The following is a 22,233-nucleotide window of genomic DNA, read 5'->3' as shown; positions in this document are numbered from 1 at the left end:
AACGCGACTAAAATGCGGCTTCTCATGACGTCTGGACACACGCTAACGCGACACACGCATGATGTTCATGCTTCATCGCCACAAGCCGCGCACCGGGCCACATGCCTTTCAAGTCGACAGTACGCTTGCTTGACATTCTTCTGGTCTTCAGTTGACTTTGCCAGGTGAATTAATTAAAGAAGAGCTGTTGCCCCTGCTGCTGGTCGAACTGTTGCTGGTTGAACTGCTGCTGGTCGTTGACAATTATGCCGGCTCCTCCGTTCTCGGCCCAGAACAGCTGCGGGTAGTCCCGCCTCAGCTGCTCGTACTCGGGGATCTGAGCTGGAGCCTGCGGCAGGTGGGCGCCCTGAGGCTGGAAGCCGTTCTCGTTGGCCACGTAGCTGACCTGGTAGGTGTTGCCGTCGTTGCCGACAAACTCGTAGCTGCCCTCCATGGAGATACTGCCGGTCTCTGGCTCGGGTCCTGGCTGCACTCGCCCCACCTCTTGCATCTGGAAGAAGCGACCAACACGTTACACCACACTGTACAGGAAGCTCTGCTGACACCGTGACCACACGTCAATGCCTTGATACTCTTCATTGTACCATTCGGTCACATTCCCGATTATTTTCAAATGCAGGACCACGAGTGCCAGGGTACGAGAAGCGATTCTCGGAAGATGTTGGGTGTCTAGCGTCATCGTAGCCCAGTTCATGAAGTGCTTTACACTTGAACACTAGCATGGCAGAGAGGTGCGCTTGCCAGTTTGGTTACCAGTTTTGGCGAAGAGCCCAAACTGGTACTTTCGTCTGCCATTGGTCCACAGAAGAATAGGTGTTGGAGATGCACGATAAAACATGGTTACCGGCAGCACTGACCCATGCGAAATACCTTTTTTCCAATTGTTGAATACATTGTGCGCTTATGTTATCATCACACATCTTCCTCACCCGCTGTCCGTTGTCCTGCTCGTAGCTGTACTCGTAGTTCCCCACTTGATCTTGATCGGACTTCTGACTAAGGATCCGCACTTCCGGCTGGCCACTGCTGACAAACTGTTGGCCGTTGAAGTCCTGGTTGAAATCACTGAACTGCGGAGCGGCCGCAGCAGCAGCCACCAAAAGTGCGAATACGAACTGGAAAGGTGAGATAATAATGCATCAGGCAAAAATCTGCCGAAAACAAACTGAACACATTCGCCGAGTTGACCAATACAAAAGTGTTGTTCTCTCTCCTCTTTCGAACGCAAGCAGCGAATTGACATTTCTCGCGAATTGCCCAAAATCTGCCACTGATGCTCTATACGAAACATAAGCCTCAACTTCTGCGTAAGTTCACACCAGCTGCGGCGGCAAACAGTACACTCAGATTGCGCTACAAACAAAACACAAAGCACATTCTGCGCAATACGCACTCCACACGTTCCCCGCGAAGCAGCAGCTATGTGGAGCAAGTGGCAAGAAAGGTGCATGTACACACTGCATGAACCTAATAGCATCCGACCATCGCTAAGGTCCTCGCCATAGCGCTCCCTCCAAGAGCGCCCGCCTGTCCGAGGCGCGAGCGTACTTACCATCTGCATGGTTGTGCGTCGAGGAGTGCTGGTCTGCGGTGGCCACCTGTCGGCTTATATCGCTCTCGTCTGTAGCCTGCGGCTCGGCGCCGTGGCCTTCGTCAACGCGCCGTCCGGCCGACCCGGGCTCTGGTATCAGTGATTGGACCGATGGGCTGCAGGGAGGTCAGCTGTGACCTGGCGATGGTCCGCGCTGGGGAGGGAAGTTGACCTGATCTGTCGGAAACGAAATGAAATGGCAGTTAGGCCTATGAAGCAGTGAAGCCTAGACTCTTGAAAAGCACTTCGCTCCCGAAGACAAATATTGAATGGATGGGCTTGCACATGGCGCCAAAACTATTTTCTAGCGCGACGGAAAAACTATCACGCAGTTTGTATTGTTGTATAGGTCTCATGTGAGAGCTGCTCAATGTCTTCCCCTTCTTTCATGTGTATTACGTAGAAGTAAGGCGTTGGACGATGGAAAGGAGGCATAAACAATGATGCGGTTTTCTCTGCGTTAGGCTTGTGGATTAAACATTTTCCAAGTTAATATTCGATTTGCGTAGCCCGGAATGTATAAAATATATCTTATTAATGCATAGAATGTATAGGGTATTGATATACGGAATGTGTGGAATACATTCCTGGAGTGGTTAAAAATATATATTTAGGAGGATAACACCTCTGATAGACCTTAATTTCCTTATTGGAAATTGAACGCGCCATTGAAGCCATGCTTTAGTCGTATATTTAGTGTGCTCTCACCTGCTCCAAATGCACCAACATGAGCCTTGCGCTTAGAATGCAGTTGTTCATACCAGCACGCAATGGCTTCGTCACTAACCTACAACTTCCCACATCACGTGGAATGCTGTGATTTCACGCCACCCTTCGCAATCTCAGGATTTTATGGACTGTCTATTGCCAGACAGACATGAAAAAACACCATACGATATCCTATGCGATTGAAGGCGGCATTCACGAGGACCACCTCGGTCAAGATCCGCGCTCCTATCAGGTCAGCGATCACTCGTAACTCGCTGTTGCTGCTGGCTTGCCAAGAAATCAAGATCTGGACGGGATCGCTGGCACTGTATCGCTGGTTGTCACATCACCCGGTTCCCTAAGGCGGGCATAAAACCACGAATTAAACGTCTGGTATGAATGTGTTTAAAGGTGAGGACTATTGGCCAATTCAGGTCAGTGGCCTATGAAGGCTGTTTGGTATAATAGTACCACCTGCACGTCGAAACACGAGGACGTGTCGTCCAAGTGGCTGACAAAGCCACCCAGTTATGCAATCCGCTTGATCATGGGCTACGAACGCTCAAAACCAAAAGACTAGTATAAAAGAGTGACCACGGCCAATCAAAATCGCCACGCGTTTGCCAGAACGCAAGTCCCTGGAAAGGCGAGCAAAGAAATATGAAAACCACATGTCAGAAGGCTTTAAAGAGAGCCGTGTTAAACAAATGCTATGTTTAACCACGTTTTGGTCGGACATTCCGTCGATAAAAACAGTCTACGCCAGTGACTGGCATGCCCTAGACGCTTGAAATTTGGGTCAATGCTGCTATGAACGTTGCCGAATATCAGTATACAAGCCAGCGCACCATATACGAATGCGGTTCCCAAATTTCAGATGAGAAAGGCTGCTATGAGCTAGCTTAATGGTGGCTCTCCAGGCTGGTTAAGTACGGTTAATGTCAACACTGGCCAATGGGGGGGGGGGGGGGGGGGGAGGGGAGGGGGCAGAGGGCCGAAAGAAGGGTGCTGGCTTCAAGGGACCGTGCGCATGTTTTCACTGAGAGTTATTGCTGTGTCTTACAGTTTTAGTACGTAGAAACAAGCTCCATCCATGCTTGAGTTATTTCACCTTTCGTGTAGTTAGTCATTTTTCTTATAACCACCAATTACCAGAAAACGACTTAGAGGGGGTCGTTATTTCTATGGATTTAAAGTCTGAAATCCAAACGCGGAGCTGCTGGGAACAAGGCACCTCAGATGCACGGATGTATTAGCAGGATCATCCAATACAGGGTTAGGAATGTTGTCAAAATGTTGCACTTAGCCTATGTCAGGCCACACCTAGAGTATTGTATACCGGATTGGTGCCCATGCTCCCAAAAAGGTGTCAGCAGACTGGGAATAGTACAGCAAAAAGGAATGGGGATGATAAATGTTATTGGGGACTGGAATACAAGGAGAGGCTCAGAACCCATGAACTGTATTCACTCAATTATCTTAGATTTAGAGAGGATCTACTAGACTTGCTCAAGATTGTGAAAGGTATAAAGAAGGCAGATCTTCATGGAACAATGGAAATTAGAGACACGGAGAAAACCAGTTCCATTTTGCAAAAGGTAGGAGTAGAATTATAAAGACGCAGATGTCGCTTTGTGAAAAAGAGGTAATCCATTGAATAGGCCGTCAAACAAAGTCACATGAAGTTCCTCTCTCGCAGCATTAAAAGCCAGTTGGGCAAGATGTATCGGTCTAAATATCTCATTTATCGCTAAATTTATGCAGGTCATGTTGTAAAATTAGTGTCGAGGATGTGTGTGGAGCCTGATGTAGGCCAACCTCGATGGGTCATTGTGGCTCTTTGTTCGCCAGATATCTTTATGTCTTTATGTTTTTATGTTAATGGGACTGAGCAAAATTGCAAGACTCATATCAAAACGAATTCTGTTTTTGGAATAACACGACACTCTTTCATGCCTCGCTAGGTGTGTTAAGATGTTGATAATCCATATGCAGTGAAGCAATGTCTTTGAATACATTCGCTTTCAACGAAGCAGTCCAATGCGTGCAAACAGAACAATGACGTTGTGTTTATGTATGTACTGGATGCGTTTTTAGAGTGCTATTTCATAGCTTCACTATCACTTCTGTTTCATTTAATATTGCGGTATCGGTCAACCATGACCATTGTCAAAGCTACGTGATCCGGGCGAGGGGACGAGTGAGGGGGCAAAAATGCGTCTATTGGGGAAAGCTCTGGAATACAGGCTTACCTTGCAGAGGGTTCCATGTTTGAGGCCTTTTTAACCGCTCCGGGGGGGCTCCGGAAGAGCGGCACTGATCCGACTCATGGCTGGCGACCGTTTGCTGACCCCTGGGGATGCGAGGCGTCACGAGATGCCAGGATGAAACGGTGAGTGAGGAAAGAGGGGGCGGATCACCTTATCGTCAGTTGAACACCATCTCACAAAGTGCACAGCCTTCAACCTCAGCTTAGCTGTATCTACTACCCAGCATTGGCTGCGCTCAACACTAGTAGCCGTTTGAAAGGAAGATGTGTTAATGTTGATAACGTGAGGGGTCCCGAACGGAGTCGTAATAAACTTCCCATCATGAGAAGAGACTGAAACACTCTCGTTGTTCGAAGTTCTTTTACCATTTTTCACAAAATGTTAAGTGCAGTGAGATCGCGCCGCATGACAAGACTGCAAGACAAAAGGTGTTCTGGTGACCTAGACCTTTTTCGAAACTGCCGTGTGGGTAGACAGTATGTAGGCGAATTGTGAGCACACTACATTGTCTCCCATCTTTAAATGACTATTTGACTTAAGTTTTACATGGTTCTTGTCCTTACTGCGCTGCCTACGCAGCGTAAAAGAATTTGAACGTTCAATGGAGGCGTTAACTCACCACATAAACTTCATATGACGTCATTCTACCGTCAAGCTGAGTTTCCTCATGAGCTCTGTTTATTAACTGAATTATACAAGTAATTCAGTTCATTATTATAACTTTGAATAATTTCTCATCGAGAAGGATCAGAACGTGGCAGATGTCGCAATCTAAAAACTAATGAAGTCATTGTCATCGTTGTACTTGCTTTCAATTTTATCAGAGGTGCGCGGTTTGCCGTTACATGCGCCATTACGTCATGCGGCATTGTCAATCATCTGGGTTGGTGTCTCGGTGGATTAACCGGACGGATTGTGACGAACTGACAGGTGTAGGTTAAGTTGAATGCAGCATTCATTGGTTGAGTGGTGTGAATATGAGAAATATGAATAGAAGCTGGCTACGTTCCTTGGCGCATGCATGTGGATAAAGCATACCCCATTTTACACAGGTGCATGTCCAACGATATTTGCACTGTGCATGGTTGTGAATGGGGCATGGGAATGAACATGCTAAGATCTTGAACTCTCGCTCTTTCATCGTGTGAAGTTCTTCCGTTCATTGCAACTCGCACCTCATAATGGAATATCAACGTCAGCACGCAATGTGGCGAGAGCATGGCTGTGGTATTTCGTTGTTTTATGTTTGAAAAACAATGAAAATCGGCAAGATTTGACAACATTTCGTTGCGGTAGCACCTGAGCCAAATTTAATATTATGCGTGGCTGGGGGAGGGGGGGGGGGGGGGTGCTTCAAGAGACAGGTGTGCCGGTTGGTTGCTTCAAGAGACAGTGTCCACTAAACATATTGAACTGGTGCCCCATGAAGGCATCGGGTGTGTTTACATGGTGTGTTGATGCACGCAAGTAATACATCATTGGGAAACCTGTTTGTACAATATGGATACCGAAAACATGTAATACCAATATGAAGTTTTGACAATATGCGGCTAGATTGGTGTGCCACACTCGCTTTTCAGTGGCATCATTAAAAATAAATTATTGAACCATTTCTGTGTTTGGTGTTGGTATAGGCCTGTTGACTGACAGGAAGGAGGTGCACTATAATTCCCTCAAAGCTATGGTAGGTAGAGTGCACTTAAACAAAACAATCAACAGGCTGCACCTTTAAGATCTGGCTTTTATTTTTCTGGCTGCAATTATGGTGAAGAGGACAGCTCAGGCCATTTATATTTTGTTGGAGACAACCTCCGTATATATGCATGGTTTGTGTAATTAAGGCTATTCAAGATTTATATGGTTTGTTGTTCAGCAATTCAGCTTAAAACCTTTTTATTTCCTTCTATATATATATATATATATATATATATATATATTATATATATATATATGTATATGCATGTATCATGCACCCGTAAGGCACTTACATATGACGTTAGCGTTTCAACGTATGCGTAGTGCTGTAATAAGACTGCATGACGTGAGAGTCGTATCAAAGAGGCTACTTTCGTTTTCACAGATTTCATCGCTGCACAATACGTAGACCTGTATAGCACAGCTTGTATTTCAACGAAACACAGCAAATTTTAGTGGGGGCACCGCGTCCATTGGACTGATGGGAACACTATTTGTACGGGTAACCAATGCGATTTCAACGCATCACATATTGCTACACCAGCGTAACGCGACTAAAATGCGGCTTCTCATGACGTCTGGGCGTACACTAGCGCGACACACGCACGATGTTCATGCTTCATCGCCACAAGCCGCGCGCCGGTCCACATGCGTTCAGGTCAACAGTACGCTTGCTTGACATTCTTCTGGTCTTCTGTTGAATTTGCCAGGTAAATCAATTAAAGAAGACTGTTGACCCTGCTGCTGGTCGAACTGCTTGCTGGTTGAACTGCTGCTGGTCGTGACAATAATGCCGGCTCCTCCGTTCTCGGCCCAGAACAGCTGCGGGTAGTCCCGCCTCAGCTGCTCGTACTCGGGGATCTGAGCTGGAGCCTGCGGCAGGTGGGCGCCCTGAGGCTGGAAGCCGTTCTCGTTGGCCACGTAGCTGACCTGGTAGGTGTTGCCATCGTCGCCAACAAACTCGTAGCTGCCCTCCATGGAGATACTGCCGGTCTCTGGCTCGGGTCCTGGCTGCACTCGTCCCACCTCTTGCATCTGCAAGAAGCCACCAACGCGTTACACCACACTGTACAGGAAACTCTGCTGACACCGTGACCACACGTCAATGCCTTGATACTCTTCATTGTACCATTCGGTCACAATCCTTAATTTTGCAAATGCAGGACCACGAGCGTTAGGGTGCGAGAAGCAATTGTCGAAGGATGTTCGGGTCTAGCATCATCGTAGCCCAGTTCATGACGTGTTTTACACTTGAACACCAGGATGGCAGAGAGGGGCCATCCTAGTTTGGCAGTAACTATGGCAGTTTATAGTTGGCAGCTTGGTTACCAGTTTTTGCGAAGAGCCCAAACTGATACCTTCGTCTGCAATTGGTCCACAGAAGGATAGGCGGTTAAAGACGCACGATAAAGCATGGTTGCTGGTAGCACTGATCCATGCAAGATGTCCATTTTCAACTGTTGAATAAATTGTGTGCTAATGTTATCATCACACATCTTTCTCACCCGCTGTCCGTTGTCCTGTTCGTAGCTGTACTCGTAGTTCCCCACTTGATCTTGATCGGACTTCTGACTAAGGATCCGCACTTCCGGCTGGCCACTGCTGACAAACTGTTGGCCGTTGAAGTCCTGGTTGAAATCACTGAACTGCGGAGCGGCCGCAGCAGCAGCCACCAAAAGTGCGAATACGAACTGGAAAGGTGAGATAATAATGCATCAGGCAAAAATCTGCCGAAAACAAACTGAACACATTCGCCGAGTTGACCAATACAAAAGTGTTGTTCTCTCTCCTCTTTCGAACGCAAGCAGCGAATTGACATTTCTCGCGAATTGCCCAAAATCTGCCACTGATGCTCTATACGAAACATAAGCCTCAACTTCTGCGTAAGTTCACACCAGCTGCGGCGGCAAACAGTACACTCAGATTGCGCTACAAACAAAACACAAAGCACATTCTGCGCAATACGCACTCCACACGTTCCCCGCGAAGCAGCAGCTATGTGGAGCAAGTGGCAAGAAAGGTGCATGTACACACTGCATGAACCTAATAGCATCCGACCATCGCTAAGGTCCTCGCCATAGCGCTCCCTCCAAGAGCGCCCGCCTGTCCGAGGCGCGAGCGTACTTACCATCTGCATGGTTGTGCGTCGAGGAGTGCTGGTCTGCGGTGGCCACCTGTCGGCTTATATCGCTCTCGTCTGTAGCCTGCGGCTCGGCGCCGTGGCCTTCGTCCACGCGCCGGCCGGCCGACCCGGGCTCTGGTATCAGTGGTTGGACCGATGGGCTGCAGGGAGGTCAGCTGTGACCTGGCGATGGTCCGCACTGGGGAGGGGAGTTGACCTGACCTGTCGGAAGCGAAATGAAATGGCAGTTAGTCCTATGAAGCAGTGAAACGCAGACTGTTGAAAAGCACTTTGCTCCCGAAGACAAATGTTGAATGGATGGGCTTGCACATGGCTCCAATTGTTGATGGGCATGCAGCTCCTTTCTAGCGCGATGAAAAAGCTATCACCCAGTTTGTATTGTTGTATAGGTCTCATGTGAGAGCTGTTCAATGTATTCTCTTCTTGCATGTGTATTACGTAAAAGTAAAGCGTTAGACGATGGTAAAAAGGCGCAAACAATGATGCGGCTTTCTATGCATTAGGATTGTGCATTAAACACTTTCTAAGTTCATATTCGACTTGCGTAGCCTGGAATGTATAGAATATATCTTATTAATGTATAGAATGCATAGAGTATTTATATATGCAATGCGTAGAATATATTTCTAGAATGGTTACGAATACTTTTTAGGAGGCTAACACCCCCGATAGACCTTAATTTCCTTATTGCAAAGTGAACGTGCCATTGAAGCCATGCTTTAGTCGTGTATTTAAACCAGCCTCAAATGTACCAATATGAGTGTTGCGCTTATAATTCAACTGTTCATCCCAGCACGGAATGGCTTCGTCACCAACCTACAACTTCCATATCACGTGGTATGCTGTGATTTCACGCCATCCTTCGCAATCTCAGGATTATATGGACTATATATTGCCAGACAGGCTTGAAAAAAACATCATCAGATATCCTATGCGATTGAAGGCGGTATTCACGAGGACCACTTCGGTCAAGATCCACGCTCCTATCGGGTCAGAGATCACTCGTAACTCGCTGCTGCTGCTGGCTGCCAAGAAACCAAGATCTGGACGGGAGTGCTGGCACTGGATCACTGGTTGTCACATCGCCCGGTTCCCTAAGACGGGCATAAAACCACGAATTTAACGTCTGGTGTGAATGTGTTTAAAGGTGAGGACTATTGGGCAATTGAGGTCAGTGGGCTATGAAGACTGTTTGGTGTAATAGTACCACCTGCACGTGGAAACACGAGGACGTGTAGTCCAAGTGGCTGATAAAGCCACCCAGTTATGCAATCCGCTTGATCATGGACTGCGAACACTTAAAACCGAAAGACCAGTATAAAAGAGTGACCACGGTCGAATCAAAACGCCACGTGTGTGCCAGAACGCAAGTCCCTGGAACGGTGAGCAAAGAAATAAGAAAATCCACATATCAGAAGGCTCTAAAGAGAGCAGCGTTGAACAAATGCCATGTTCAACCACGTTTTGGTCGGACATTCCGTCGATAAACACTATCTACACCAGCGACTGGCATAACCCTAGACGCTTGAATTTAGGCCAATGCTGCTATGAACGTTGCATAATATCAGTATCCAAGCTAGCGCATCATATACGAAGGTGGTCCACAAATTTCAGATCAGGAAGGCTGCAAGCAGATAGTTCTCCAGGCTGGTTAGATACCGTTAGTGCCAACACCTGGCCAGTGTGTGTGTGTGTGGGGGGGGGGGGGGGAGGGGGAGGCAGGGGGCTGAAAGGAGGGTGCTGGCTTCAAGGGACCGTGCGCATGTTTTCACTGAGAGTTATTGCTGTGTCGTACAGTTTTAGTACGTAGAAACAAGTTTCATCCATGCTTGAGTTATCACACCTTTCATGAAGTTAGTCATTTTTCTCATAACGACCAACTACCAGAAAACGGCTTAGGGGTCGCTATTTCTACGGATTTGAAGTCTGAACCGCAACGCGGGGCTGCTAGGAGCAAGGCACCTCAGGTGCACCGGCGTATTAGCAGGAATATCCATTACAAGGCTAGGAATGTTGTCAAAATATTGCACTTAGGTATGTCAGACCGCACCTAGAGTATTGTGTACCGGCTTGGTTCCCATACTCCCAAAAAGATGTCAGAACGTTGGGAAAAGTACAGCAAAAAGGAATGGGGATGATTAAATTACTGGCGACTAGAATATAAGGAGAGGCTCGGGGCCTAGGAACTGTATTCACTCAGTTATCTTAGATTTAGAGGGGATCCACTAGACTTGCTCAAGATTATGAAAGGTATAGAAAACGTAGATCTTCATGGAACAATGGAAATTAGAGACATAGAGGAAACCAGTTCCATTTGGCAAAAGGTAGGGGTAGAATTATAAAAAACGCAGATGTCACTTAGTGAAAGAGAGGAAATCAAATTGAAATAGGCCGCTAAACGAAGTCGCATGAAGGTCCTCTCTCGCAACATTAAAAACCATTTGGGGAAGATCTATCGGTCTAAGTATCTCATTTATAGCTAGATTTATGCAGGTCAGGTTGTAAAATTAGTTTCGAGGATGTGTGCGGAACCTGATGTAGGCCGTCCTCGATGGGTCCTTGTTGGCTCGATGGCTCTTTGTTCGTCAGATATTTTCATGTCTTTGTGTCTTTATTTTAATGGGACTGAGCAAAATTGCAAGACTGATATCAAAACTAGTTTTGTTTTTGGCATAACACGCTGCTCTTTTATGCCTCGCTAGGCGTGTTAAAATGTCATTAATCCGTATTCAGTAAAGCAATCTTTGTGAATAAATTTGCTTTCAACGAAGCAGAATTCGAATGCGTGTAAACACAACAATGGCGTTGTGTTTATATATCTACTGGATGCGTTTTTTAGAGCGCTATTTCATAACTTCACTATTACTTTTGTTTCATTTAACTATAGCGGTATCGGCCAGCAGTGACCATTGTCAAAGCTACGTGATCACGGCGAGGGATGAGTGAGGGGGCAACAATGCGTCTATTTGGGAAAGCTCCGGAATGCAGGCTTACCTTGCAAAGGGTTCCCTGATTAAGGCTTTTTTAACGGGTCCGGAGGGGCTCCCGAAGAGCGGCACTGATCCGACTCATGGCTGGCGATCGTTTGCTGACCCCCTGGGTAGACGAGGCGCTACGAGAGGCCAGGATGAAACAGTGGGTGAGGCAAGAGGGGCGGATTACTTCATCGTCAGTTGAACACCATCTCACAAAGTGCACAACCTTCAACCTCAGCTTAGCTATATCTACTGTCCAGTATTGGCTGCGTTCAGCACCAGCAGCTTTTTCAGAGGAAGATGTGTTAATGTTGATGACGTGAGGGGTCCCGAACGGAGTCGTAATAAACTTGCCCATCATGAGAAGAGGCTGAAACAATCTCGTTATTGGAGATTCTATTGTCCTTTTTCATAAAATGTTGTGTGCGGTGAGATCACACCGCATGACAAGACTACAAGACAAGAAGGTGCTTTGGAGGCCTGGATCTTTTTCGGAACTGCCGTGTGGGTAGACAGTATCTGGGCGATTTGTGGGTACACTACATTGTCTCCCATCTTTAAATGATCATTTGAGTTCAGTTTTAGATGCTTCTTGTCCTTTCTGCACTGCCTACGCAGCGTAAAAGAAGCTGAACGTTCTATGAAGGTGTTAACTCAACATATAAACTTGATATGACGTCATTCTACCATCAAGCTGAGTTTCCGCATCAGGTCTGTGTATGAAATGAATAATACAAGTAATTCAGTTCATTATTATAACTTTGAATAATTTTGCCGTCGAGAACGATCAGAACGTGGCAGACATCGCTATCTAAAAGCTAATTAAGTCATTATCATCGTTGTACTTGCTTTCGTTCTTATCAGAGGTGCGCGATTTGCCATCACATGCGCCATTACGACATGCGGCATTGTCAGTCATCTGTCATCTGTCAATTTTACACAGGTGTATGTCCAACGATATTTGTACTGTGTATGGTTGTAAATGGGGCACGTGACCGAAGATGCTAAGATCCTAAACTCTTGCAATCTCATCGTGTGAAGTTGTTCCGTTTATTGCAACTCGCACCTCACAGTGGAATATCAACGTCAGCCCGCAGTATAACGACAGCATTGCCGTGGCATTTCGTTATTTTATGTTTGAAAGACACTAAAAATCGGCAAGATTTGACAATATTTCGTTGCGGTAGCACCTGAGTCAAACATAATCTTGCGCAAGGGGAGGGGGGGGGGGGGGTGTTTCAAGGGACAGGTGGGCTGGTTGGTGATTCAAAAGACAATTCCCACTAGATAGATTGAATTGGTGTCCCATGAAAACATCGGGTGTGCTTACATGGTGTGTTGATGCACCCAAGTAATGCATGATTTGGGGAAACCTTTTTGTACAGCATGGATACCGGAAACATGTAGCATCAATATGAAGTTTTCACAATATGCGGCAAGGATTATGTGCCACACCCACCTTTTCAGTGGCATCAGTAAAAATAAATTATTGAACCATTCCTGTGCTTGGTGTTGGCATAAGCCTATCGACTGACAGGAAGGAGGTACACTACAAGTCCCCCAAGCTTATGGTAGGTAAAGTCCACTTAAGTATAACAATCAACAAGCTGCACATTTAAGATCTAACTTCCCTTTCCCTGGCTACAAATATGGTGAAGCTCAGCTCTTTATGGAGCACTCAGGCCATTTTTATTTTGTGGATGACAACCTCTGTATATATGCATGGTTTGTGTAATTAATGCTATTTAAGATTTACATGTTTTCTTGTTCAGCAACTCAATTCATAGCCTTTTTTCATTTCCTTCTATACGTGAATATATATATATATATATATATATATATATATATATATATATATATATAATGTATCTGTAAGGGACGTGCGTATGACGTTAGCATTCAACGCATGTGTAGAGTTTTCAGGAGACTGCATGACGTGAGAGTCGGATCTAGGAAGCTACTCTCGTTTTTACAGATTTCATCGCTCCACAACATGCAGACCTGCATGACATAGCTTGTATTTCAACGAGACATAGCACATTTGAGTGAGGGCATCACGTCCATTGGACTGATGGGAACACTATTTGTACGGGCAACCAATGCGATTCAACGCATCACATATTGCTACACCGGCGTAACGCGACTAAAATGCGGCTTCTCATGACGTCTGGACACACGCCAACGCGCCACACGCACGATGTTCATGCTTCATCGCCACAAGCCGCGCTCCGAACCACATGCTTTTCAAGTCCACAGTACGCTTGCTTGACATTCTTCTGGTCTTCAGTTGACTTTGCCAGGTGAATTAATTAAAGAAGAACTGTTGCCCCTGCTGGTCGAACTGCTGCTGGTTGAACTGCTGCTGGCCGTTGAGAATGACTGCCGGCTCCTCCGTTCTCGGCCCAGAACAGCTGCGGGTAGTCCCGCCTCAGCTGCTCGTACTCGGGGATCTGAGCTGGAGGCTGCGGCAGGTGGGCGCCCTGAGGCTGGAAGCCGTTCTCGTTGGCCACGTAGCTGACCTGGTAGGTGTTGCCGTCGTTGCCGACAAACTCGTAGCTGCCCTCCATGGAGATACTACCGGTCTCTGGCTCGGGTCCTGGCTGCACTCGTCCCACCTCTTGCATCTGGAAGAAGCCACCAACGCGTTACATCATACTGTACAGGAACCTCTGCTGATGACTCCGTGACCACACGTCAATGCCTTGATACTCTTCATTGTACCATTCGGCCACGTTCCTGATTTTTTTCAAATGCAGGACCAAGAGCGTTAGGGTGCGAGAAGCAATTGTCGGACGATGTTGTGGTTTAGCGTCACCGTAGCACAGTTCATGAAATGCTTTATACTTGAACACTAGAGTGGTAGAGAGGTGCCATCCTAGTTTGGCAGTAACTATGGCAGTTTATAGTTGGCAGTTTGGTTACTAGTTTTGGCGAAGAGCCAAAACTGGTACCTTCGTCTGCCATTGGTCCACAGAGGGACGGGGTGTTAAAGATGCAAGATAAAGTATGTTTACCGGTAGCACTGATCCATGCAATATATCTTTTTTCAATTAATGAATACATTGTGTGCTTATGTTGTCATCACACATCCTCCTCACCCGCTGTCCGTTGTCCTGTTCGTAGCTGTATTCGTAGTTGCCGACTTGATCTTGATCGGACTTCTGACTAAGGATCCGCACTTCCGGCTGGCCACTGCTGACAAATTGTTGGCTGTTGAAGTCCTGGTTGAAATCACTGAACTGCGGAGCGGCCGCAGCAGCGGCCACCAGAAGGGCGAATACGAACTGGAAAGGTGATATAATGCATTAAGCAAAAGTTTGCTGACAGCAAACTGAAAACATTGGCCAAGCTGAGCAAGACAAAACGATATTCTTTTCTTCTTCCGAACACGAACAGCGAAATGACATTTCAAAACACGTGTTTTCAACCCTAGGAACTCGCGAACTGCCTAAAATCTGTCACTGACGCCCTATACAAAACATAAGCGTCAACTTCTATGTAAGTTCACACCAGCTGTGGGCGACAAACAGTCCACACATATTGCGTTGCCAACAATACATATAGCACATTCTGCGCAGTACGCCCTCCACACATTCCCCGCGAAGCAGCAGCTATGTGGAGCAAGTCGCAAAAAATGGTGCATGTACACACTTCATGGACCTAACAGCATCCGACCATCGCTAAGGTCCTCGCCATAGCGCTCCCTCCAAGAGGGCCCCCTGTCCGAGGCGAGAGCGTACTTACCATCTGCATGGTTGTGCGTCGAGGAGTGCTGGTCTGCGGTGGTCACCTGTCGGCTTATATCGCTCTCGTCTGTAGCCTGCGGCTCGGCGCCGTGGCCTTCATCCACGCGCCGTCCGGTCGACCCGGGCTCTGGTATCAGTGGTTGGACCGATGGGCTGCAGGGAGGTCAGCTGTGACCTGGCGATGGTCCGCGCTGGGGAGGGGAGTTGACCTGACCTGTCGGAAGCGAAATGAAATTCTAGTTAGTTCTATGAAGCAGTGAAACGCAGTACTGTTGAAATACACTTTGCTCCCGAAGACAAATATTCAATGGATGGGATTGCACATGGCCCAAATTGTTGCTGGGCACGCGACTCCTTTCTAGCGCGACGAAAAGACTATTACGCAGCTTGTATTGTTGTATAGGTCTCATGTGAGAGCTGCTCAATGTCATCCCCTTCTTACATGTGTATTACGTAAAAGCAAGGCATTAGACGATGGTAAAAGGCGCAAACAGTGATGCAGTTTCTCTGCATTAGGATTCTGCATTAAACATTTTCCATGTTAATATTCGATTTGCGTAGCCTGGAGTGTATAGAATATAGCTTATTAATGTATAGAATGTATAGAATATTAATGTAGGGAATGTATAGACTACATTGGTAGAATTGTTGAAAATACATTTTAGAAGGCTAACACCCCTGATAGACCTTAATTTCCTGATTGCAAATTCAACGTACCATAAAGCCAAGCTTTAGTCGTGTATTTATCGTACTCTCACCTGCTCCAAATGTACCAACATGAGCGTTGCGCTGATAATTCAATTGTTCATCCCAGCACGGAATGGCTTCGTCACCATCCTACAACTTCCATATCACGTGGCATGCTGTGATTTCACGCAACCCCTCGAAAACTCAGTATTATATGGACTATGGATTGCCAGACAGACGTAAAAATCACCATCCGATATCCTATGCGATTGAAGGCGGCATTCACGGGGACCACTTTGGACAAGATCCGCGCTCCTATCGGGTCAGCGATCACTCGTAACTCGCTGTTGCTGCTGGCTTGCCACGAAACCAAGATCTGGGTGGGAGCGCTGGCACTGGATCGCTGGTTGTCACAGCACCCGGTTCCCTAAGGCGGGCATAAAACCACGAATTTAACGTCTGGTGTGAATGTGTTTAAAGGTGAGGACTACTGCCCAATTGAGGTCAGTGGCCTATGAAGACTGTTTGGTGTAGTAGTACCACCTGCATGTCGAAACACGAGGACGTGTCGTCCAAGTGGCTGACAAAGCCACCCAGTTATGCAACCCGCTTGATCATGGGCTACGAACACTTCAAACTGAAAGACCAGTATAAAAGAGTGGCCACGGTCAAATCAAAACGCCACGTGTGTGCCAGGGCGAAAGTCCCTGAAACGGTGAGCAAAGAAATAAGAAAATCACATGTCAGAAGGCTCTTAAAAGAGCAGCGTTGAACAAATGCCATGTTCAACCACGTTTTGATCGGACATTCCGTCGATAAAAACTATCTACGTCAGTGACTGGCATGCCCCAGACGCTTGAAATTTATGCCAATGCTGCCATGAGCGGTGCATAATATCAGCATACAAGCAAGCGCATCATATACGAAGGTGGTCCCCAACTTTCATATAAGGAAGGCGGCAGGGAGCTAGCTTACTGATGGTTTTCTAGGCTGGTTAATACGGTTAGTGTCAACACAGGCCAGTGGGGGGGGGGGGGGGGGAGGGGAGGGGGCAGGGGGCTGAAAGGAGGGTGCTGGCCTCAAGGGACCGTGATCATGTTTTCACTGCGAGTTATTACTGTGTCTGACAGTCTTAGTACGTAGGAACAAGTTCCATACATGCTTGAGTTATCGCACCTTCCATGGAGTTAGTCATTTTTCTCATAACCACCAATTACCAGAAAGCGGCTTAGGGGTCGTTATTTCTACGGATTTGAAGTCTGAATCGCAACGCGGGGGCTGCTAGGAGCAAGGCACCTCAGGTGCACGGACGTATTGACAGGAATATCCATTACAAGGTTAGCAATGTTTTCAAAATATTGCACTTAGTTATGTCAGACCGCACCCAGAGTGTTGTGTACCGGCTTGGTCCCCATGCCCCCAAAAATATGTCAGAAGACTGGGAGTAGTACAGCAAAAGGAATGGGGATGGTAAATGTTGTTGGCGACTAGAATATAAGGAGTGGCTCAGAAACTTGGAGCAGTATTTGCTGAAATATCTTAGAGTTAGAGGGGATCTAATAGACTTGCTAAAATTATGAAAGGTATAGAAAAGGTAGATGTTCATGGAACAATGAAAATTAGACCGAGACATAGAGGAAACCAGTTTCATTTGGCAAAAGGTAGAAGTAGAATTATAAAGACGCAGATGTCGCTTAGTGAAAAAGAGATAATTCATTGAAACAGGCCGTCACACGAAGTTGTGTAAAGTTGCTCTCCCGCAACATTAAAAACTATTCGGACAAGATCTATTGGTCTAAGTATCTCATTTATAGCTAGATTTATGCAGGTTAGGTTGTAAACTTTGTTTCGAGGATGTGTGCGGAACTGATGTAGGCCATCCTCGATGGGTCCTTGTGGCTCTTTGCTCGCCAGATATCTCCATGTCTTTGTGTCTTTATGTGAACGGGACTGAGCAAAATTGCAAGACTGATATCAAAACTAATTCTGTTTTTGGAATAACACGCTGCACTTTTATGTTTTGATAGGCGTGTTTAAATGTCAATAATCCATATTCAGTGAAGCAATCTCTGTGAATAAATTTGCTTTCAACGAAGCAGAATTCGAATGCGTGTGAACAGAACAATGGCGTTGTGTTTGCATATCTACCGGCTGCGTTTTTTAGAGTGCTATTTCATAACTTCACTATCACTTCTGTTTCATTTAACTATAGCGGTATGGCTAGCAATGACCATTGTCAAAGCTGCGTGATCAGGGGGAGGGATGAGTAAGGGGGGCAATGATGTGTCTATTTGGGAAAGCTCGAGAATACAGGCTTACCTTGCACAGGGTTCCTTGATTAAGGCTTTTTTAACGGGTCCGGAGGGGCTCCCGAAGAACGGCACTGATCCGACTCATGGCTGGCGACCGTTTGTTGACCTCCTGGCGAGACGAGGCGTTACGAGAGGCCAGGATGAAACGGTGGTGAGGCAGGAGGGGCGGATTACTTTATCGTCAGTTGAACACCATCTCACAAAGTGCACAGCCTTCAACCTCAGCTCAGCTATATCTACAACCCAGCATTGGCTGCGCTCAACACTAGTAGCTGTTTGAAAGGGAGATGCGTTTATGTTGATAACGTGAGGGCTCTCGAACGGAGTCGTAATAAACTTGCCCATCATGAGAAGAGGCTGAAACACTCTCGTTGTTGGAGATTCTATTATCCTTTTTCATAAAATGTTGAGTGCTGTGAGATCACACCGCATGACAAGACTGCAAGACAAGAACGTGTTCTGGAGGCCGGGATCTTTTTCGGAACTGCCGTGTGGGTAGACAGTATCTGGGCGATTTGTGGGTACACTACGTTGTCTCCCATCTTTAAATGGTCATTTCAGTTCAGTTTTAGATGCTTCTTGTCCTTTCTGCGCTGCCTACGCAGCGTAAAAGAAGCTGAACGTTCAATGAAGGTGCTAACTCAATATATAAACTTGATATGACGTCATTCTACCATCAAGCTGAGTTTCCGCATCAGGTCTGCGTATGAAATGAATAACGCAAGCAATTCAGTTCATTATTATAACTTTGAATAATTTTGCCGTCGAGAAGGATCAGAACGTGGCAGACATCGCTATCTAAAAACTAATTAAGTCATTATCATCGTTATACTTGCTTTCGTTCTTATCAGAGGTGCGCGGTTTGCCGTCACATGCGCCATTACGACATGCGGCATTGTCAGTCATCTGTCATCTGTCAATTTTGCACAGGTGTATGTCCAACGATATTTGTACTGTGTATGGTTGTAAATGGGGCATGTGACCGAAAATGCTAAGATCCTATATTCTTGCAATTTCATCGTGTGAAGTTGTTCCGTTCATTGCAACTCGCGCCTTACAGTGGAATATCAACGTCACTCCGCAGTATGACGACAGCATTGCCGTGGCATTTCGTTATTTTATGTTTGAAAGACACTAAAAATCGGCAAGATTTGACAATATTTCGTTGCGGTAGCACCTGAGTCAAATATAATCTTACGCAGGGGAGGTGGGGGGGGGGGGGGGGGGGGTTTCAAGGGACAGGTGGGCTGGTTGGCTGATTCAAAAGACAATTCCCACTAGATAGATTGAATTGGTGCCCCATGAAAACATCGGGTGTGCTTACATGGTGTGTTGATGCACCCAAGTAATGCATGATTTGGGAAACCTTTTTGTACAGTATGGACACCGGAAACATGTAGTATCAATATGAAGTTTTCACAATATGCGGCAAGGTTTATGTGCCACACCCACCTTTTCAGTGGCATCAGTAAAAATAAATTATTGAACCATTCCTGTGTTTGGTGTTGGCATAAGCCTATCGACTGACAGGAAGGAGGTACACTACAAGTCCCCCAAAGCTTATGGTAGGTAAAGTCCACTTAAGTATAACAATCAACAAGCTGCACATTTAAGATCTAACTTTCCTTTCCCTGGCTACAAATATGGTGAAGCTCAGCTCTTTATGGAGCACTCAGGCCATTTTTATTTTGTGGATGACAACCTCTGTATATATGCATGGTTTGTGCAATTAATGCTATTTAAGATTTACATGTTTTCTTGTCCAGCAACTCAACTCATAGCCTTTTTTCATTTCCTTCTATACGCGCATATATATATATATATATATATATATATATATATATATATATATATATATATATATATATATAAATATACATAATGTATCTGTAAGGGACGTGCGTATGATGTTAGCATTTCAACGCATGTGTAGAGTTTTCAGGAGACTGCATGACGTGAGAGTCGTATCTAGGAAGATACTCTCGTTTTTACAGATTTCATTGCTGCACAATATGCAGACCTGCATGACATAGCTTGCATTTCAACGAGACGTATCACATTTGAGTGAGGGCACCACGTCCATTGGACTGATCGGAACACTATATGTACAGGTAACCAATGCGATTCAACGCATCACATATTGCTACACCAGCGCAACGCGACTAAAATGCGGCTTCTCATGACGTCTGGGCACACGTTAACGCGACGCACGCATGATGTTTCTGCTTCATCGCCACAAGCCGCGCGCCGGGCCATATTCTGTTCAAGTCAACAGTACGCTTGCTTGACATTCTTCTGGTCTTCAGCTGAACTTGCCAGGTAAATCAATTAAAGAAGAACTGTTGCCCCTGCTGCTGGTCGAACTGTTGCTGGTTGAACTGCTGCTGGTCATTGAGAATGATGCCGGCTCCTCCGTTTCTCGGCCCAGAACAGCTGCGGGTAGTCCCGCCTCAGCTGCTCGTACTCGGGGATCTGAGCTGGAGCCTGCGGCAGGTGGGCGCCCTGAGGCTGGAAGCCGTTCTCGTTGGCCACGTAGCTGACCTGGTAGGTGTTGCCATCGTCGCCAACAAACTCGTAGCTGCCCTCCATGGAGATACTGCCGGTCTCTGGCTCGGGTCCTGGCTGCACTCGTCCCACCTCTTGCATCTGCAAGAAGCCACCAACGCGTTACACCACACTGTACAGGAAACTCTGCTGACACCGTGACCACACGTCAATGCCTTGATACTCTTCATTGTACCATTCGGTCACAATCCTTAATTTTGCAAATGCAGGACCACGAGCGTTAGGGTGCGAGAAGCAATTGTCGAAGGATGTTCGGGTCTAGCATCATCGTAGCCCAGTTCATGACGTGTTTTACACTTGAACACCAGGATGGCAGAGAGGGGCCATCCTAGTTTGGCAGTAACTACAGCAGTTTATAGTTGGCAGTTTGGTTACCAGTTTTGGCGAAGAGCCCAAACTGATACCTTCGTCTGCAATTGGTCCACGAAGGATAGGCGATTAAAGACGCACGATAAAGCATGGTTGCTGGTAGCACTGATCCATGCAAGATGTCCATTTTCAACTGTTGAATAAATTGTGTGCTAATGTAATCATCACACATCTTTCTCACCCGCTGTCCGTTGTCCTGTTCGTAGCTGTACTCGTAGTTGCCGACTTGATCTTGATCGGACTTCTGACTAAGGATCCGCACTTCCGGCTGGCCACTGCTGACAAACTGTTGGTTGTTGAAGTCCTGGTTGAAATCATTGAACTGCGGAGCGGCCGCAGCAGCGGTCACCAAAAGGGCGACTACGAACTGGAAAGGTGAGATAATGCATTAAGGAAGAGTTTGCTGACAACAAACTGAAAACATTGGCCGAGTTGAGCGAGACAAAAATGGTATTCTTTTCCTCTTCCGAACACAAACAGCGAACTGACATTTCAAAGCACGTGTTTTTCAACCCTAGGAACTCACGAACTGCCTAAAACCTGTCACTAACGCCTTATACAAAACATAAGCCTCAACTTCCATGTAAATTCACACCAGCTGCAGCGACAGACAGTCCACTCAGATTGCGTTACAAACAATACATAAAGCACATTCTGCGCAATACGCACTCCACACATTTTCCACGAAGCAGTAGCTATGTGGAGCAAGTCACAAGAAAGGTGCATGTACACACTGTATGGACCTAATAGCATCCGAACATCGCTAAGGTCCTCGCCATAGCGCTCCCTCCAGGAGCGCCCGCCTGTCCGATTAGCCAGCGTACTTACCATCTGCATGGTTGTGCGTCGAAGAGTGCTGGTCTGTGGTGGCCACCTGTCGGCTTATATCGCTCTCGTCTGTAGCCTGCGGCTCGGCGCCGTGGCCTTCGTCCACGCGCCGTCCGGCCGACCCGGGCTCTGGTATCAGTGGTTGGACCGATGGGCTGCAGGGAGGTCAGCTGTGACCTGGCGATGGTCCGCGCTGGGGAGGGGAGTTGACCTGACCTGTCGGAAGCGAAATGAAATTCTAGTTAGTCCTATGAAGCAGTGAAGCGCAGTCTGTTGAAATACACTTTGCTCCCGAAGACAAATAGTCAATGGATGGGGATTGCACATGGCCCAAATGTTGCTGG

General features: G+C 46.7%; 1 protein-coding gene across 2 annotated transcripts; it reads right to left on the bottom strand.

Moving 5' to 3' along the window:
• Positions 1-21,908, bottom strand: LOC119095915 (cuticle protein CP14.6-like). Of its 2 annotated transcripts, none has more exons than XM_037218768.1 (3): positions 21,890-21,908; positions 21,243-21,428; positions 1-490 (listed from the first exon to the last, which is right to left on the bottom strand). In XM_037218768.1, the coding sequence occupies exons 1-3, from the start codon at positions 21,896-21,898 to the stop codon at positions 170-172; spliced, it is 516 nt and encodes a 171-aa protein (XP_037074663.1). In that variant the 5' UTR covers positions 21,899-21,908; the 3' UTR covers positions 1-169. The 2 variants fall into 2 exon arrangements, with proteins under 2 accessions (XP_037074663.1, XP_037074662.1); XM_037218767.1 differs by lacking the exons at positions 21,243-21,428; positions 21,890-21,908 and adding exons at positions 930-1,115; positions 1,553-1,567.
• Positions 21,909-22,233: the final 325 nt, after the last annotated feature.

The sequence above is a fragment of the Pollicipes pollicipes genome, unplaced genomic scaffold, assembly GCF_011947565.3.
Source record: "Pollicipes pollicipes isolate AB1234 unplaced genomic scaffold, Ppol_2.1 Scaffold_4219;HRSCAF=4965_pilon_pilon_pilon, whole genome shotgun sequence".
NCBI lineage: Eukaryota > Metazoa > Arthropoda > Thecostraca > Pollicipedomorpha > Pollicipedidae > Pollicipes > Pollicipes pollicipes.
The sequence above is the reverse complement of the archived record's forward strand: the minus strand, read 5'-3'. Positions and strand labels throughout refer to the sequence as shown.

Excerpts from the sequence above, each read along its gene's own strand:
- LOC119095915 (XM_037218768.1), bottom strand. Across the intron at positions 491-21,242 it reads AACAGGACAACGGACAGCGG|ATGCAAGAGGTGGGGCGAGT; the intron begins GTGAGAAAGATG and ends CGCTTCTTCCAG.